Source organism: Pelodiscus sinensis, chromosome 1, assembly GCF_049634645.1.
Source record: "Pelodiscus sinensis isolate JC-2024 chromosome 1, ASM4963464v1, whole genome shotgun sequence".
In the NCBI taxonomy this organism is placed as follows: domain Eukaryota; kingdom Metazoa; phylum Chordata; order Testudines; family Trionychidae; genus Pelodiscus; species Pelodiscus sinensis.
The window spans coordinates 320,629,277-320,648,467 of record NC_134711.1 but is presented as its reverse complement, the minus strand read 5'-3'; the positions used below and the strand labels follow the sequence as shown (position 1 = coordinate 320,648,467).

Sequence of the window (19,191 nt, the reverse complement as noted above, 5' to 3'; positions counted from 1 at the left end):
CATCTGCTCCCCCTCCCGGTGCTGCTACGACTTCAGCTCCTCCGCCCAGGCGCTGCAGTCCCAGCCCCGCGCGCGCGCCAGCCGCACGTGCAGCCCCCAGGCAAGCCCAGCCGAGGCCTGCGCGCGCCAGCCGCACGTGCAAGCCCCATCCCGCAGCCGCGCCCCCTCCCCCCCCCCGTCTCTCGCGTGCTAGTCGCTAAGCCCCGCCCCCCCAGGAGGGGACGTGTCCGTCCCACCCACCTCTCTATGGTTTTGGCCGGTCTAGCTGGCCGGGCGGATTGCTGTCTGTGGGGGGAGGGGCCTCGGCCGCCGCCGCTAGCAGGGGCCTCGGCCGCGCTGGGGCGCCATTTCCCCACTCGCCTCCCTCAGGGAGCGCTTCCCCCCGCCCCCGGCGGCCGCGTCGGGGCGCTGAGGAGCCGCCTTCCCTCTCTCGCCGGGGCTTGGGGCTGGCTCAGGGACCGACGCCCCCGCCTTCGCCGCGCTCCCTCCCCCGGGCCGGGACTCGCCGCTGGCCTCCGCCTCCCAGAGCCGCTCTCGGAGCCTCGACGCGGGGCCATGGAGTGCGCGTGAGGGAGCCCCCTGCCCGCCGGAGCCGCCCCCGCCGGCAGCCGCGCTCCCCCTCCCCCCGCAGCATCCCGGCGCCGGCTCCTCCTCCTCCCCCCGCCCCGCCGCCGCCGGGCCGCGTCCCGCTGCTGAGCGGGGATTGATGCGGAGAGCGACGGCAGCGCCATGCAGCCCCCGCCGAGGAAGGTGGGAGCCGCGGGGATCGGCTGGGGCGGGCCGGAGCGGAGTGGGGGGGGGGGGGGCGCGGGTTGTACGGGGGGGAGGGGCGTCGGCCGAATTGGCCGCACTGGGGCGGCGGGCTAGGGGTGGGGGACTGGCCGCAGCGGGGTGCGTGGGGGGGTGTCACTGGCCGCAGCGGGGTGCGTGTGTGTGATACGAGCCGTAGCGGGGTGCATGGCACTTGCCCTAACGGTGTGAGTGTGTGGGGGGGGCACTGGCTGTAACGGGGTGTGTGGGGGGGGGAGTGGCACTGGCCGCAGTGGGGGGGGTGCGCCTAGGGGGGTGGCACTGGCCGCAGTGGGGGGGGGTGCGCGGTGGCTGTTGTAGCGGGTGTTGACTGACGTGGGATTCAGGGATTGAGGTACTGGCTCCACTGGAGGTGGGGGTGGTGGTTTAAGGTTTTGAATGTATTGTGGTTTGAGGTATTGTGGGTGTTAGGTGGCACTGGTTGTACTGGTGGTGTTGGTGTGGAGTGGCTCTGACTTGATTGGGGTGGAGGCATAAGCTGTACACTGAGGGTGTAGGGGTTAGTGTATTGGGAGGTGTGGTGTTGGTGTTGCAGTTCATGTTTAGGTTGGGAGGAGTTGGGGGTTGTTAGCAAGTAGAGAGGTTGGTTGGGGTGTGTAAAAATATGGGCTTATCTGTATTTAAGGGTTAGTGTAGGGCTTGGCTTGTATTAGGTTGGAAGTGTATTGAAAAGGTTTGAGTGCTTGTGGGTTGTATGGATTTATGCTGGAGAAGAGGGGATTTGGAGTTGTCTGTCTGGGGTGAAGGAGGGGCTAGGATAGGAAATGGTTTTTGTTGATATACTGAGGTGATAGAGCACCGGGGGTTAGATTGTATAGATAGGGTTGTTGGAGTGGGGCACTTCTGCTTTGATGGTTGTCTGGAGAAGGGGTTGTTTGTTGGTATGATAGGTAGGGATTGGAGTAGTTTTCAACATGACAGATGATTATTTGCTGTATGTTGCTGTGGAGGGTTGAAATTATATAGATTGGAGTTGAGAGGGTTCTTTTGTGAAAAGAGATTGAGAGTAGAAGGAGGTATGTATGGAGTGGAATAGAGAAAGTTAATTGTGTATGTGGGGAATGCTTTGTGGCTGCCTATATGAAGGGTGTTGCATGAGGATGAGGGTAATTGGAAGGGGATGATTTGGTTGTGTAAACAAAAGGCTGCTGCTTGTCCATCTCTTGTCATTCTTTGGGCTCCTTTGCTGCTCTAGACGTCCAGCTACTGAGGGATGACTTGATCTCCTTCTCTGAAGACTTATAGCATCTCTTCCTCTGTTGTGCAGATAGTCTGTGCTTCCTTTGAAGGATTTTTATTTATGATTCATGGGATTTTAGTTTGCATTTGGCATTTCATTTATATTACATGTGTGCTTGCTTTGCTTCTTGTATTTAGACATGGAATTTTATTTACATTGTCTAGATTTCAACATTTGCATTGTTTTTAAAAGCCCTAAATCCTTTTTCTGCTTGACTAGAGCATAGGGTATGTATGTTTAGCTATATCTTGTAAGAAGTTGTGGTAAAAACTTGGCTTGCTGTAGTGCTAGGTTTGGGGGTTCTTGTTGCTGGGGGATTATTTTTGGTTTTTGGATTTTATATGTGAGAGCTCTAGCAGATGAGATGTGGACAATTGTTTTGCTTTGAGAGAATCGGTAGGTTTATGGCAGATCCTTTCCTTCATCTTCTCCCTATCTTTCTCTCTTCCCCTCCCCCGTAGCAGAAATTGTTATATATTTCCTTCTTCATGCATGTATCACATTTTTAGGTGCATGGATGATATTTCTTTTTTGGGTTGCAACAGAGATAGATTTATCTAAATGAGTGCTAAATGCCAAGATCTCTTGATTTTAAAAATCTATGTTTCTGTGGCCAAGTTAGACCTTTTCTGTGGTTAATGTTTATCACCACAAATTCCCCCCGCCTCCCTATCATGCTGCCAATGATCACTCTGGTTCCTACGCTACTGAAATCTTGCTGCCATAAGGTTAAAAATATACAGATGGTATATTGTGCTGATATTAGAAAAAGTATAACCTTTCTCAAGTTGTAGTGTAAAGGAGAGAGACTTCTGATCTGATACTAGCAACTACAGGACTGTGTCTTAAAGGCAGCTTGTTTATGAAAGCATAGTAGGAGTGTTTAATAAATGCACATTTCATGATTGTGTAAATTGTTTTTAGTAAGTGTTAAATGTGCAGTAAATTACTTCTTCCACCAACTCTCTTCTTTGTTTCAACCTGAACCTCTTTTGTTGTGTAGGCAGGTTTATCCTCAGAAGCTTGGAAGAAGAAAATGTGTGTATTTAACAGCAGGGCACAGCTCTGAGATGCTTGATGTATGAAATGCAGGCATTACAGGGTTAGATCCAAACAGTATATGGTAAAGTCATTCTTTGGTTTAGGTAGGTTCATAGGTTTGTTAACCAAACAAAACAGGTTTACACATACTGAAAATATTTAATTTGTGGTCTGATGGACATGAAGGATATCAAATATTTCCCCCTGAAATGACAGCGAGACCCTACATAAAATGTGTGAGAAAATGTTTAATTTATGTATTCTGGATGGTCAGTTTAAATGAAGGAAATCAAATATACCCCCTTCTCCCCCAAAATGACAGCTAGACCTTCCATAAAGTAAAATGCGGGACAATGAAGCACTTTAAAGACTAACAAGATGGTTTATTAGATGATGAGCTTTCGTGGGCCAGACCCACTTCCTCAGATCAAATAGTGGAAGGAAATAGTCACAACCATATATACCAAATCACAATGTGATTTGTCCTTTTCATGTGTGTTCATTTTTTTAATTGTATCCTTTGGTATATATGGTTGTGACTATTTCCTTCCACTATTTGATCTGAGGAAGTGGGTCTGGCCCACAAAAGCTCATCATCTAATAAACCATCTTGTTAGTCTTTAAAGTGCTACATTGTCCTGTATTTTGCTTCAGCTACCCCAGACTAACACGGCTACATTTCTATCAGTATTCTTCCATAAAGTGTGTGTGATCTGTCTCTCTTTCTAGGTGAAAGTTACACAAGAGTTAAAAAACATTCAAATTGAGCAGATGACAAAGCTTCAGGCCAAGCATCAGGGAGAATGTGATCTACTTGAAGACATGAGGTAAGGTTACAGAAAATGCCACCAAATTCCTGTAGGATCTCCTTTTGGAAGACCATTTTGGTTACAAAATACCGGGAACTGACGATGGAATTTCCTCTTGGATTTCCTGCTTTTAGACTGATAAATTTGGACACAGCTGGAAATAACTGGGACTAACACAATGCAAGTAGTTTTTTTTCCTCCACTTCAAAGGGGCAAGTGTACAAATGTGTCATGAACAAATCTAGAAAGCGTAACACTGTTTTTCTTTGGAATAGACTTACAGTTCAAGTCTACTGGGTATGCGATGCCCCTAGTGTTAAAAACATTTAAACAAATATTTTTGTGATACTAGTAATTTTATAGTTAGCTATAGGACATTTTAAACTGCATTCACTACATGGATTTAATGTTTTGTGCAGAAAACAAAAGTAAAAGTACTTGCATTAATACTTATAAAACCCTTTTTTACATAACATTGGACATTGAAATCAGTAGAAGAGTACTACGTGTTTCAAATGGCAGTTTCGTTATTTATATAATGTGAATGTTTGTCTTTAATGTGTATGTATTTTATGATCAAAGCATCACTGGGAACTAATGGGCACCTGGAATTATGTGGAGAATGAATCACTAACCTGGTTTAGAAACTGTCACGTTCTATAGTGGCCTTGCTGTGACTTACTCAAGTGACATCAATGTATCTGTTGCTGTCCTTTTGGTACCTTTTACTTCATGCAGTAACTGAAAATCTAGTAAGATTACTCATCGGTAGAGATCAAGTGAAGTTGCAACTCAAAGATCTGTCTTCACCAGAGATTAGAATGCTGTGAAATTCATATAGTTTGTCAGTCTTCTTAAATCCCATGTCAATAAAACTTATCAGATCCAGAAATGCATGCACTTTCCATCTTTATCTGAATCTCTCTTTCATGGTTAGTGAAACAAGCTTGTATATGGAAAGAGCACCACAACTGTTTTCTTACAAGTAGTGGTGCTATAATATTTGCAAAGTAAATACTGGTTAATGAGTAGCATATTGGTATGCAAGGACTTTTTTCCTATAGATAGGAACTTAATTCTGTTACATCAGTACCTGATAGTGTTGCTTTAGTTCAGGTTCTGTCAGCATTTCCTTTATACAACCTTATTTTCCGGGGTTTATAGGTCAGGCATTTATGCTTGTTCTCTGTTGAAACATCATAATCTTATCTGTAGCTACAAAAAAGTTGGGAGAGAGCAGGCGAAAGTTTGGATTAAAATGTTTTCTTGAATTGATATAATTTTTAAAATGTTAGTGTTACAATTAAGAATCTTGAATTAAAAGTCTGCATGCATTTGCATGCATAGATTTTCAGATTAAACATTCTTTAAACATCCAGTGATTGATCTGTCATTTCAAGTATCTGTTGGAATATCAAATGAAGTGAATAAGGGGCTTTGTTTGAACGCCAAAATTGCTTTGGTTATAACATCAACTGTGAACGTTGCATATTCCAGCAGACATTGATTTCTGGAAGAATTCTGAAGTATGGTGATGCAGGATTGAAAGTCAGGGTGTGTTTTGCAAATGAAAATGTGGTGGCAGAGGATATCTAAAAGAATACTAAATATTGCAGGTACAATTTACTAAATGCAAACCAAAAAGCTGTCAGTCCCTCAAGGCTTTTGTTCAGGATTTTTTCTTCTGTAACATTTTGGAAATTCAGAGTCACCTACTGCAGGCTTTGTGTACACTGGCAGATGTAAAGTGCTGTCAATTACAGTGCTGCTCACAGAGTGCAACCATGAAAACTCTGTTACGTGTCCACACTGTCAACTGCCAGTGCAGTAATGTGACCATACTTGTGGCATTTGCACAAATGTGTGTGTGTGGGGGGGAGGTGCACTCTGAGCAGCTATAGCACCTTCTGATGCTTATGGGCTCGTTGTGATGCATCCTGGGCCCTGTTCCAAAGACCCATGGTGCATCACTTTGCATGCCAGCAGTCCCTCTGCTTCCATACACATTTGACGCCATCTTTCGATGGCTGTTGTGCTGCGCATTCTGTCTTCTCGATCTGCAGGAATGGATCCTGACCTGTTGAAGAAAATGCTGATAGGTCTCCCTAACACGTCATGAATGGCAGTGGAGTTATTCCTTAAGCTGCAAAATGATGCTGAGTCAGACATTGAGCAAGCATAGTACCTATGACATGAGATTTTTTTGTGGCATTCACAGAGATGCTGACAACAGTGGAATGAGTACAAAAGTGGTATTAAACAGAACTGAATGGTGGGGTCACATTTTCATACAAGTCTGAGATGACAAGCTGCAGAACTTGACAGTGATGTGCTTGCCCTGGTCTTGAGATGCAAGGACACAAGAATGAGAGCTGCCCTTTCTGTCAAGAAGCACGCGATGATTGCACTGTGGAAGCTGGTTGCTCCAGACAACTACTGATCGGTTTTCAATTAGTTTGGAGTTAGAAAGTTGACAATTGTATTTGTTGATGGAAATACATGCAGGGCTGTCAGTTGGGTTCTGCTCTGAAAGATTGAATCTTGGCAGTATGCGTGACATTGTGAGAGGCTTTGCACAGATGAGTTTCCCCTAACTGTGAAGTAGCGATAGATAACCTGCATATTCCAATTCTAGCACCAGATCAACTACCTTTTGAGTACATTAATCAGAGTACATTGTCTCAACGACCTAACTACATGTATCCTGCTTCAAAGGGAAACTGTCATTCATGCTTAAATTTGACACTTTACAAATGTGCTTTAACAAAGATGTTAACTAGCTTCCCCAATTATCACCCCTAATATTATCTCAGACACTAACCTCCCCCCTTCACCATTCCCTCTGTTCTAAAATCTGATTTATCAGTTTTATGTGTTCACTTTTTTTATTGTATCCCTTTGGTATACATGGTGGTGCCAATTTTCTTCCACAATTTGATCTGAGGAAGTGGGTCTGGCCCATGAAATCTCATCACCTAATAAACCATCTTGTTAGTCTTTAAAGTGCTGCATAGTCCTGTCTTTTGATTAATCAGAAGGGGTATTTCTCCCTGGTTCTTCAGGAGTTTGTGGATCACTGTGGGTGTTCTATGGACATGAATGCAGGTTAGCAAGATGCATGACACACATCTTTCAGAACACTGGCTTGTTCGAGTCTTCAAGTAGAGACTTTTTTCCCAGATCAGAAGATCACTGTAGGGGAAGTTGAAATGCTCACTGTGATCAGTGGAGATCATGCTTATCCCTTACTGCCATGGCTCACGAAGCTATACACTGGGAGCCTTGATAACAACAAGGAGCCGCACAGCAACAGGCTGAGCAGGTACAGAATAACTGGGGCGTTTGACTATTTAAAAGCCAACTGGCAACGATTGTATGGGAAGCTGGATCTGGTCAATAACAACATCCCTATGGTTATGGCCATATGTTTTACCTGCCGTAATATTTGCGAAAGGAATGATGAAAACTTCAGTCAGGACTGGCTCTGCCTTGAGCAGCAGTCGGGAACCTAACGCTTGGGGGCTGGATGTGGCCCCTGGCTTGCCTGGAACTGGCCCCCAAGTTTTGGGGCACCCCCCAGCATTGGGGAGCCTGTGCTGGTGCTCCAGCCCCCCTGCCATCCCTTCAAAGGGTTGGAGCGCACAAAATCTGCTATCCTGGAACCCCCCCAGGCTCTAGTGTGCGAGGAAGTGTCTTTATCCTTCTCCATTGAGGGCCACATCACTGAGGGTTTTTGCTTCTCACTTGTGTGTGGCCCCTCCAACTGATTTTTTCTGTGGGTTAGAGCCCCGAGCCAAAAATGGTTCCCCACCTCTGGCTTGGAGGAGCAACCTGAGACCAGGGCTATTAGAGGAGCACTGCACAGGACCATAAGGATGAGGGATGCTTTAAGAAGGAAACAATTTAATGCTGATAATATTTGTTGTCATGCATAGGAGTGCAGTGGCTGTGATGCTGATGGGTTCATATGATGCGCTTAATACAAAAATGCCGATACTTTGCTGGTGTGTGCATGCTTGCTTACATATAAGGGAATAAAGATTGCTTGCAAACTCAAGAATTTCATTATTAAAATAACAAGTAGAAAACACATGCAGCATGACAGATCTGTAGTGTGTGTGGAGGAAGCGGAGGGGTGGGGGAAACGAGGAGGAAGGCCCCGGTACATTTACAGATGTTATGAAGTCCAGTGCCTTGGTGTGGTTCCAAGTAGGGGGTCTCCTGGTCCATGGAACAGGTGTGGTCACCTGGAAAGATGTGCTGAGAGCATGCCATGCATCACTGAGCAAATGTGCAGCCCTGCTGTCTGATGTGCTGTGCAGTGGGGTGCTGCAATTCAGCAGGGCTCAACTGCATGGGAACAGGGGTTGAATGCTTTGGGTGCCTGTAGGAGTCTGCAGAGCTGGAAGGTGAAGGAGGCAGTATGGAGTACAGCAGGTGCCAACTGGGGACAGGATGGTGGCTAAAATGTGGTGGTACTGAGACGGGGCTGCATGGAAAACAGTTTTGACACAGCAACTGCAGGAGGGGGTGGTTGCAGAGCTGCTCCGTCTGCAGTGCTATCAGCACCTGGAGCATGTCGATTTGGTGCTCTATAATGTTTAAGAGTTGCTCCAAAGCTTTGTCTTGGGGGTTAGTGCTTCAATTCATTCTTTTCAACAGCAGCCTGAAGCATAACTTCTCACATCAAGTCATCTTTATTTTTTCAAGGTTGCTTCCTTGCCCTGTGCAGCTGTGGAGCTGACAATAACAAGGAGGGCTGGGATCCCAGGGTTAAATATGTGAAGCCAAAATGCAATATTTTACAAAGGGACCCTTCTTAACACTAAACAGAGCACAGACAGTACCCAGCTGAAATACAAATACTGTTCACATACCTATCACTGACAGGCTGTCCTAAGGCGAGCGCATGAAGACTAACAAAATGGTGACCACTATGGACAAGGGAATTCATTGGTGTGGTCTGGCCAGGTATGTCTTGGGGAGAGCCAGCACTTTAGGGAACCCTACGCGGAATTGTCCATATATTTTCCATAGGCTGTGCTTATCCTGGAAGATATTTTGTTGTTGAGGGTGAGTAGAGAAGCGAGGGTGAGACGGGAAGAAAGGGAGAGTCTTCTGTGAGACTGTGGCTTCCATCCTGACCTTTCTGTGGCCTGCCTTTGTGCAGCAATGGTTCCCTTCAGGACACAGTGGCACAGGAATCTTGCCTTTGATGGACAATAAACAGCAGCTCTGCCACAGAATTGGCGGAGGCGGATTGCCCAGCATCTGCATGATGATTGATAAAATCCGTGAGGCCATTTACCATGAAGAGAGAGAGTCCACCAACAAGGGAAATAAGCGAGTAGTCTACTACCCGGTAAGCCTAAGCAAGCCGTGGGGGAGAAGCATCTAGTCGACTAGTCCTTAACATCCTTATGGCAGGCAGATCCACGGGAGCTGATATGCGTGGGGAGCTGACTTGAAAGCCGGCTTTTCACATGTACCAGCTTTCACCTGTCCCCCTCACCCTCCGTGCTGCTGCTTCTCTATCGGAGGCAGTAGCACAGAGGGTAGGGAGAGCAGCTCTGCAGAGTCCAGTGTTCGTGGGGAGCTGGCTTTTATCAGAGGCAGCAAATGGGGGGGTGCATATTAGGAATGTTAAGATGCAGTTAATTGGCTAATTGAGTAGTTGATAGAATTTGTAATTGACTATTCGATTAGTCAATAAGGAAAGGCTGTCCGGCTAAGTTCGGGCTAACCAGATCTGGGACTTATCCCTGCTGTGGCTCTGCAATTTAAATATACTTACTACATTTAAATTGCAGAGCTGCACCGGAAGTAGGTCCTGGACCTGGCACTAGCCGGGCTGCCTGTCTGGTCGGAGTAGCCTCTGTCTGCAGCGAGCATGTGCCACTGTGGATAGAGGCTGCTTTGCAGGGACTGTGTTTACTACATTTGAAGTGCAGAGCTGTGGCAGGAGCACCCCATCCTCTTATCGACTAATCAGGTAGTCAATGGAAATGCCATTGACATTCAATTAATTGACACAACATCTGTACTGCAGACAGGGGCTGCTGATGGACTCCCCGGTGAACCTGGGCTACGTGCAGCACTGCCACTTGAAATGCCACTGCAGAAATGCATCGACTATTTTATTAGTCAATTACATGATACTTAATATCCTTAGCCTGATCCACACATGTTGCTGCCTCTATCAGAAGCAGCACCACAGGGGGAGGGACAGGCAGGAGCTGATACTTGTGGAAAACCTGCTTTAAGCCATCTCTGCGTGTGTTTGCTCCAACAGAGGCAGTGGGGTGGAGGAGGAGGCAGGCAGGAGCTGGTGCTTGTGGGAGAACTGGCTTTTCTTCGTGGAGCTGCCGTCTGCTTTATCAGAGGCAGCAGCACGGGAGGATGGGGGCAAGTGGGATACAGTCACAGCTGCTGTCTGTAGGGAGCTTGGGCCCTCCGCAGACAGGCTGCTACTGTCCCATGCTACTGCCTCTGTATTAGTAGCAGCAGAGGGAGGCAGGCAAGCTCTGGTCTGTGCAGGGAACCTGTTTTTAAACATCCCTGATACAGAGGCAGCAGTGCGGAGAGGCAGGGAGGTCTCCAGGAGTGGGTCCAGGAGTGTACTGGCTGCTGGCCTACTCCCAGGGACCATTGAATAATCGTGTAACTACTAAGATTTAGTGTGGTTATATGATTATTAAACAATAGCCAATGTCCCTAGTATGCAGTCATTTCCCTTACTGCAGCCTGGTTTCAATTTTTGATCAGATTTGGTGGTAAAACTGTGCCTCTGATTCAGCATTAGCTCTTAATGGAATTTGGTTGAATAACATTATCACCACATAGCTTTTGTTGTCTTTGTGGAAGAAGAGGTGGTATTAGGGTAGCAGAGATGTTGTATGTTTAAAATGAATGTATGGATGGTGAAAAATGCACAGTGACTGCCTGGATTTTTTTGGAAAAGGTTATCAGTGTATCTCTTTCATGAATGTGTCACTTTCCTTCCATCAAATGTCAGAGTTGGGAGCTGACACTTTACACCTTGACTTGCCAGAACTCAAATTTATTGCTGATTCCTGGCTTTGTCAGTACACACCCAGAGATCAACGCTCCAGAAATTGATCTTTTGGAGTTTGATCTAGCGGATCTAGTAAAGACTTGATAAATTGTTGATGGTGCCCTTGTCAACCCTGGTACTCCACAGGGTCGCAAGGAGTAAGGGAAGTTGACAGGAAAGGTTTCTTGCGTTGACCTCCCTCAATGGGGATGCTATGGAAATTTGACTTACGGATGTCAACTCTAGCTATGCTCTTGCAAAAAAAGCAAACATTATTCTGGGATGAATTAACAGGAGTATTGAGTAAGACATAATTCTCCCGCTCTCCTCTGCACTGATTAGCTCTCAATTGGAGTATTGTGTCCAGTTCTGGGCACCACATTTCAAAAAAGATGGAGAAATTGGAGAAGGTCTAGAGAAGAGCAACAAAAATGATTAAAGGTCTAGAAAACATGAGCTGTGAGTCAAGGCTGAAAAAATTGGGCTTGTTTAGTTTGGAAAAAGAAGACTGGGAAGGGGGCATAGAATCATAGGACTGGAAGGGACCTCGAGAGGTCATCGAGTCCAGCCCCCTGCCCTCAAGGCAGGACCAAGCTCCGTCTACACCATCCCTGACAGCTGTCTATCTAACCTGTTCTTAAATATCTCCAGAGAGGGAGATTCCACCACCTCCATATGGCTTCGAAGTTTATAGACAGGCCTATTCTACAAAGAGTTTGCAAATAAGATCTTCATCCTGCAAAACACCTAGCATCACACGTATTACTTGCTATTTCAGAGTACATCCATTGACTCATAAAAGCCAGAACTATACCAGGGTATGTCTACACTACAGAGTTAGTTCGAACTAATGGACATTAGTTCGAACTAACTTTCATAGGCGCTACACTAGCGCTCCGCTAGTTTGAACTTAATTCGAACTAGCGGAGCGCTTAGTTCGAACTAGGAAAACCTCATTTTACGAGGATTAAGCCTAGTTCGAACTAGCTAGTTCGAATTAAGGGGTGTGTAGCCCCTTAATTCGAACTAGTGGGAGGCTAGCCCTCCCCAGGTTTCCCTGGTGGCCACTCTGGCCAACACCAGGGAAACTCTGTTGCCCCCCTCCCGGCCCTGTACCCCTTAAAGGGGCACGGGCTGGCTACGATGCCCGTGCCAGGTGCAAGCCTGCCAGCACCCAGCCAGCAGACCCTGCACCTGGCACGGCTCGAGCCAGCCTCCCGATGCCCCCAGCCCTCCCCCTCTTCCCGGGACCAGGCTGGCGGCTCCCGGGAGCTTGCCTGGGACCGCAAGAGGCGGGCACCCGCCTGGGCTAGTGCGGACATCGTGGACCTCGTCCACGATCTCCGCACGAGGCACAGGAAAGTGGCCATCTAGGTCAGGAGAGCTGCCAGCCTGGCCATCCAGGAGCAGGTGTGCATGAAAATCAAGGGGGTCCACTGAGACCCCTGACCCTGAGCCCTGAGCTTACAATGGCCATCCTCGGTCAGACCAAAGGTCCATCTAGCCCAGTAGCCTGTCTCCCGACAGCGGCCAACCCTAGGGACTTTGGAGGGGATGGACCGAAGACAGTGACCAAGCCATTTGTCTCGTGCCATCCCTCTCCAGCCTTCCACAAACCTTGGGCAGGGACACCACTCCTACCCCCTGGCTAATAGCACTCCATGGACCCAACCTCCGTCACTTGATCTCACGTCCCTTTAAACTCTGTTCTAGTTCTAGCCTTCACAGCCTCCTGCAGGCAAGGAGTTCCACAGGTTGACACTCTGCTTTGTGAAGAACAACTTTCTGTTACTAGTTTGAAGCCTGCTACCCATTCCTTTCCTTTGGTGTCCTCTAGTCCTTCTATTATGGGAACTAATGAAGAACTTTTCTGTATGCACCCTCTCCACCCAACTCCTGCTTTTAGAGACCTCTCTCCTGTCCCCCCTCCGTCTCCTCTTTTCTAAGCTGAAAAGTCCCAGTCTCTTTAGCCTCTCTTCTTATGGGACCTGTTCCCAACCCCTGATCATTGTAGTTGCCCTCCCCTCTCCCAGCCTCTCTCTTCCCCTCTCCCACCTCCTTTTCCCAGTCTCCCCCAGTTTTGTTCAATAAAGTAGATTCCATTTTTGAACACAATTGTCCTTTATTTTGTACATCAAGAAAAGGGGCTAGGGAAGGGTAAGTGGAAGGAGGTGAGGGAGGAATGGGGTACGAGCCCCCGATGGGGAGGACTGGGCTGGCTCTGCGGGCTTCTGGGGGTGGAAGCTCTCCTGCAGCCCCCCAATTGCCCCCTCTCCCCAGATGGCAGCCTGCGGCAAGTGCAGCCGGGCTGATGGCCGAGTGCTGTGATGTGCCCAGTGTGGGCACTCTGGGCACTCCAAGCCAGGACTGGTTTGCAAGTGGGGCACCCCTGAGAACTGTCTGTCCGGGGTGGGGGTCGGGACCCTTTAAGCGCAGCCCTCGGCTAGCCTGAGACAGCATCTCCACACTCTAAGTCCTCTTCTGATGCCCTGCCGGCACTGCTTCCGGCCAGCCTTAACCCCGGTTCAGGGTCCACTTAATGTGGACATGCTAGTTTGAATTAGCAAAACGCTAATTTGAACTAGTTTTTAGTTCTAGACGCATTAGTTCGAATTAGCTTAGTTCGAATTAATTAATTTGAACTACGTTAGTTCGAATTAGCGCTGTAGTGTAGACGTACCCCCAGATAGCAAAGATGTGGTCTTAATGCCAATATCCTTCCCCAGACAAATTCTAAAACTTAATGGGAATCACTTGTCTGGAGTAGGGATGTGAAAGTGTAACCATGTAAATGATTACCTGATGAGCCTTGGCACATCTGTTAACGTGCATGGTTACACACACAGCCATACTCCCCATGCTGCTGCCTCTGTATCACAGGCAGCAGCATGGAGTGGGGGGGAGGGTGGCAGGTGGGAGCTGGTATGCATGGAGAGCTGCCTGCTGAATACCCTCTCATAGTCTCTGTATCAGAGGCAGGTAGTGAGGGAGCTGAACCCGCCCCCCCCCCCCCCGCATATAAACATGTAGCCGCTGCAGTCTGATGGTTACATGTTTACCTGAATAAATACATTTTAACATCCCTAGTCTGGAATCCAACTCTAATTAAAAGACCAAACAAATAAACGGGATCCAGTTTTATCAATTTACCATGTATTAACTGGTAACACAGGATTTTTTAAAAAAATAATTAACAGAATTTTCAGATATCTACAACACTCCAAAAATTCTGTTAAAATAATTAAGCCATTAAGATCTATGTAATCTTTGTTTGAAATTTCATCATGTAAATGTCATGATCTAGGTCTATCCACAGCCTGAATGTTTTATAATAGAAAAACACCAATACAAGTGAAGTCAGAACTTGCATTACGATCTGCTAATACAGAATCTCTCTGCCCTCTTTACTTCTCTGCTCTGGGATCTCCTTCTCTCCAAACAAACTAAATTTTAGCCGAGGCTTTTTAACATTGAGGCAGATGGCCACCTGTTAAACTCAACATGGCCAAAAGCAAGCTCTCTATCTTTCCCTCCTGATACTAGCTGAAAAGTATTTTGGTCTTGAAATGCAGAGAATTTACCATTTATTTGCTGTACAAGTCTAACAGTGGAAAATAGGGTGCTATTCTTTTCCCCTTCATATTTTTCCTGGCATATTTCAGATCTTGTAATTGTCACGATCAGTTGGTAATTAACATCAACTCCTCACTCCAGCCTCAAGAAGAAAGGGGAAAATATACTTGGATTGAGTGGCCTCTGATGCATTGAGACAACAGAGTTTCCACAGCAGCACCCCATTTTCCATGTAGCCACATGCCGTCCATACTCCAGCTTGCCAGCATAACCCTTCAGAAATGTTGGCACCCCCTCGCCTAATGCAACCTGCTTTCCCCCCCCCCTTCCCCTCCCCTCCCAGCCAAGGAGAGTCCTGCTAGGGCTGCTTTGTTGAGACAGAGAGGGTCTGACTCTTGCTGCAGCCCAAATAAAAGCAAGTCAGGACACCCCAAAACTCCCCTCCCACTCCCACCTCACTGTACAGATACCAACACCCATTCACTCCTCTTTCCCTCCCCTACCCCCCCATGAAGTCTGCCCCAGCCCAGCAGGGCAGGAGTTCAATCCTGCCTCTGAGTTGAAGGCACCAACAGCTGCATCCCAGCTGCGATTCAAGTTGGGAGGACACACCACAAATGAACCGCCAGCACCCCCACGCAATCTTCCTCGACCTACTCATATTCAATCTGCTCCTCCGCCTCTGCCCAGCCTAGGAGGCTGGAAAAGAGTGCTGGATTCTGCAGCCATGGCTCTCTCCGCTCCTGGCCACCCAGCTGGAAGATGGGACTCCCCTTCAACTCACCTCCCCCCACCTCTTCCCAGCCACTTTCTCTCCCTCTGTCCTTTCCCTTCTGTCTGGGAGTTTCTGCAGCTGAGGGAGAAGTGCCCCCCCCCCCCCCCCGCCAGATAGCTCTCTGCACAGCAGCCTTGAGCCCTTGGATGGAGCTCATTAAGCAGCTTGCATGGCCGAATTGCTCTAAAGGTCACAGGGAGCCTTGTGGAGATGTCATTAAAAAAGTATTTGAAACTACAGAATTTCAATAACAAGTGCGAACTATTAATTTTTTTTGTTATGGTTAAGCTTGGAGAATTAATTTTTTAGATAAGTTGGACAGATATCACCAGTGGTCATTTAAAACCATTTACACATCTTTGATTTACATTTTCACAATTGCAAGAAATTATGGGTCGGAGTCAGACTTTAATGACACATGTTCAGAATAAAAACGTTAAAGCTTTATAATGGTCAAATCACAAATTGTCAACATTTCATGTCAAAATATAGAAAAATATCTTTAAACTCCAAGTACTAAAGCTGCATTTTTTTCCTCACTTGGATATCAGTACATTTCAGTTAAGTATGGAAATTGTTTTTCCTTTGGGGGGGGGGGGTGTTGAAATTGACACTAATAAAATCTGATTCTTCCAAGACTATTAAACATTGACGGGGGGCTCCCCCCTGGTTTGGGGTTGCCACCCCCATCCGGAGCATAGTTCGGCACACCTGGGCCTAGCCCCAGGTGCAATGCCCCTCTCTTAGGGGAAATACGGCCTCCTGCCCTAGTCCTCCGGATGCCGGCCTTGCAGCCTAGTCCTCTTGCCAAGCTCCCCATTTGCCAGGGTTCAGGGCAGGAGGGGTAGGGGGGCCCGGGCCTGGTGGGGCTCTCTTCACCAGGTGGTTTCCCTGGGCTTGAGAGCAGGGCGGGGCTGCCTGTCACACATATATAGACAGTCTTGTAGTTAATCAGATAGAATTGGGGGAGGCAAAGGCCATGTGAAAAGGTCAGTAAAGGAAGTGAGGTAGTCTGAATCTAGAATCTCTGCTTTAAAAGAAAACACGAGCTTTGTTAGGATCACTATAGATCAGCCCCTTGAATGGGCTCTTGCTATATGTGTTAACCACTTAACTGTCTGTTATTCTTTGTATTCAGTTGTGACACTATCTCAGACCTGAAGAAGAGCTCTATTTAGCTCAAAAGCTTCTTTCACAAACAAAAGTTGGTCTACTAAAAGCCCCCCTTGTATGTTTCTTAGGGTATGTCTACACAGCAGCATTATTTCAGAATAACTGATGTTGTTCTGAAATAACAAAGAATGTATCTGCACAGCAAGCCATTATTTCAAAATAATGTTGAGCTGGAGGACTTCTTACTCCAACTCCTGTAACCCTCATTTCGCAAGGATTAAGGGAAGTTGAAGGAAGAGTGTTCAACTTCCTGCTGTATAGACTGCCCCAAAATCGAATTAAGCTATTTGGACTTAACCTATGCAACTTCAGCTATGTCTGTTGCGTAGCTGAATTCGACTTTTCCCTGATGTGTAGATGTACCCAAATAAATCAACAATAAAATCTGATCCAAAGTCTCTCTGAGCGAGTGCCCACCACTTTCTAGCCACCAGACCCAGGTAATTTATATTATAATTCCTAAAATACAATCTGAATGAATCTCTTTAAAAGAGCCTAGGAAAAAGGAAAGTGAAATAAAGATTTTTCTCAATGCTGGGAATATAATTAGTGCTATTCATTATGGCTAGGAAGCTGACTAGTTTATACCCTTTCTATTTTTCTGATGAGGCAGCATGGCCAGCACATTTGCTTCTCCCAGTTTAGAGAAGCTAGCAAACTGCATTGTTTGCCTATAATAAAACATATTAACTGTGTGTTGCCTTGGGATTTGCCTTTTTCTGTTACAGATGTCCCCAGGTGGTAGTCACCAGAGGTAAAAGAAGAAGAATCCCCCTCCGCTTTCATCCTTGTATGTGCAAACTTACCCATATGTAAAGCGAAGGAGGAACCATCAGACACTCAGACTCAAATCCTTCAGATTTTTTCCAGCAGATCCCCAACCAGTTTGCCTTGTATTATTCTAACTTTTGATGCAAAGATATGGATAATTTAACCCAGAAACCTTTTTTAAAATGTGTTCACAGATGTTCTCCCTCTTTGACTTGAGAGCATTACTCTCACATGTTTTTTTTTCTTTATAGCCTACCTGTCCTATCTCCTCTGAACTCATTGCTTATTTAACACTTAATCTCTTACCACTCTGTTTTCTCTTCTTTCTCCTGTCCACCTAAATTGCTTATGAATTCCCCTAGATACCCTTCATCCTGGACTCCTCACAGTAGCCATATCCCTGGATCTTGGTAATCATGACATAAGACACATTTTGGGCTATACTCCTCTTGTGACTGCCTGTTGCTCATATGCTTACATATGTTTCTGGGAACATAAAAGGAATTGCTTCCTTGCTACATACCTGTGAAAATCGTGGCTGCCCTAGGTGACACAAAATTGGGTCAGGTTCTGAGTGGCTGCAGTATTCCTTTCCAGTTGAATTTCATGTCTAGTTCAAAGACAACTTGAGTTCTGGACAGGTTGAGGTATACGCTGAGACATCCACCAAGGAAAAAAACATTTCCATCTATAACAACTGACATTTACTGTTAGTAAAGTAAGAAAAAATGCCACTTGAGAACTTGGAGTTTATAGATACTTTTTTCTGTATTTTGACATGAAATGTTGCATATTGCATAGAATCATAGCAATGTCAGGCTAGAAGGGGCCTCCTTGCATTGAGGCAGGACCAAGTATACATAGACCACCTCTGACAGGTATTTGTCTAACCTGTTCTAAGAGACCTTCAATAACAGGAATTAATTTTTGTCCTACCTTCTAGTGACATGGCAAACAATTGATCTCTATCCTCTTTAGAACAGCTATTAACATCTTTGAAGAGTATCATCAAGTTCCACTTCAGTCTTTTCTAAAACTAAGTGTCCAGTTTTTTAACCTTTCCTCATATGTTAGGTTTTTAAAACTTTTTATCATTTTTGTTCCTCTCTTGGGCTCCCTCCAATTTAATGTAGTGTCCAGAAGTGGACACAATACTCCACCTGGGGTTTTATCAGTGCTCAACAGAGTGGGACAGTTACCCCCATGTCTTTCATAGAATCATAGGGCTGGAAGAGACCTTAGGAGATCAAGTCCAGCCCTCTGCACAAAGCAGGACCAATCCCAACTAAATCAACCTAGCAAGGGCTTTGTCAAGCCGAGACTTAAAAACCTCTAGGGATGGAGATTCCACCAGCTCCCTAGGTAACCCATTCTAGTGCTTCACCACCCTCCTAGTGAAATAGCTTTTCCTAATAGCCAACCTAGACCTCTCCCAATGTAACTTGAGATCATTGCTCCTTGTTTTGCCATCCCTCACTACTGAGAAAAGCCTCTCTTCATCCTCTTCAGAACCTCCCTTCAAGAAATTGAAGGCTGCTGTCAAATCCCCCCTTCCCCCTCAGTTTTCTCTTCTGCAGACTAAATAAGACCAAATCCTTGTAAGTCAAGTACTTTAGCCCCCTAATCATTTTGATTGCCCTCCGCTGGACTCTCTTCAATACGTCCACATCCTTTCTGTAGTTGGGGGGGGGGGACACCTAGAATTGGACACAGTATTCCAGATGTGGCCTTTATTCCCAAATCACTTCTCTAGATCTGCTGGCAGTGCTCCTCCTAATGTACCCTAATATGCCATATGGTACTCCTGTTAATAAATCCCAGTATATTAACCTTTTATGCATCTACATCATATTCAGTTTGTGATCCATTATAAATCCTAGATCCTTTTCAGCAATAACTCCTGTGTAATCAAGTTATTGGGTTAGATGAACATTTGATTATTCCT

The 19,191-nt window shown here is 46.2% G+C and overlaps 1 protein-coding gene across 5 annotated transcripts in view; it reads left to right on the top strand.

The window, feature by feature from the left end:
- The first annotated feature begins 256 nt into the window (after positions 1-256).
- Positions 257-19,191, top strand: part of FCHSD2 (FCH and double SH3 domains 2) — a 268,315-nt gene continuing 249,380 nt past the window's right edge. The window contains exons 1-2 of one of the 5 annotated variants that reach the window (XM_075919548.1): positions 257-750; positions 3,821-3,918. In XM_075919548.1, the coding sequence (XP_075775663.1) occupies positions 730-750; positions 3,821-3,918 (119 nt within the window). In that variant the 5' untranslated portion in view covers positions 257-729. Of the gene's footprint in view, positions 751-1,175; positions 2,447-3,820; positions 3,919-19,191 lie in introns of those variants that run through there. The other 4 variants (XM_075919550.1, XM_075919549.1, XM_006130860.4 and 1 more) reach the window with 4 other exon arrangements.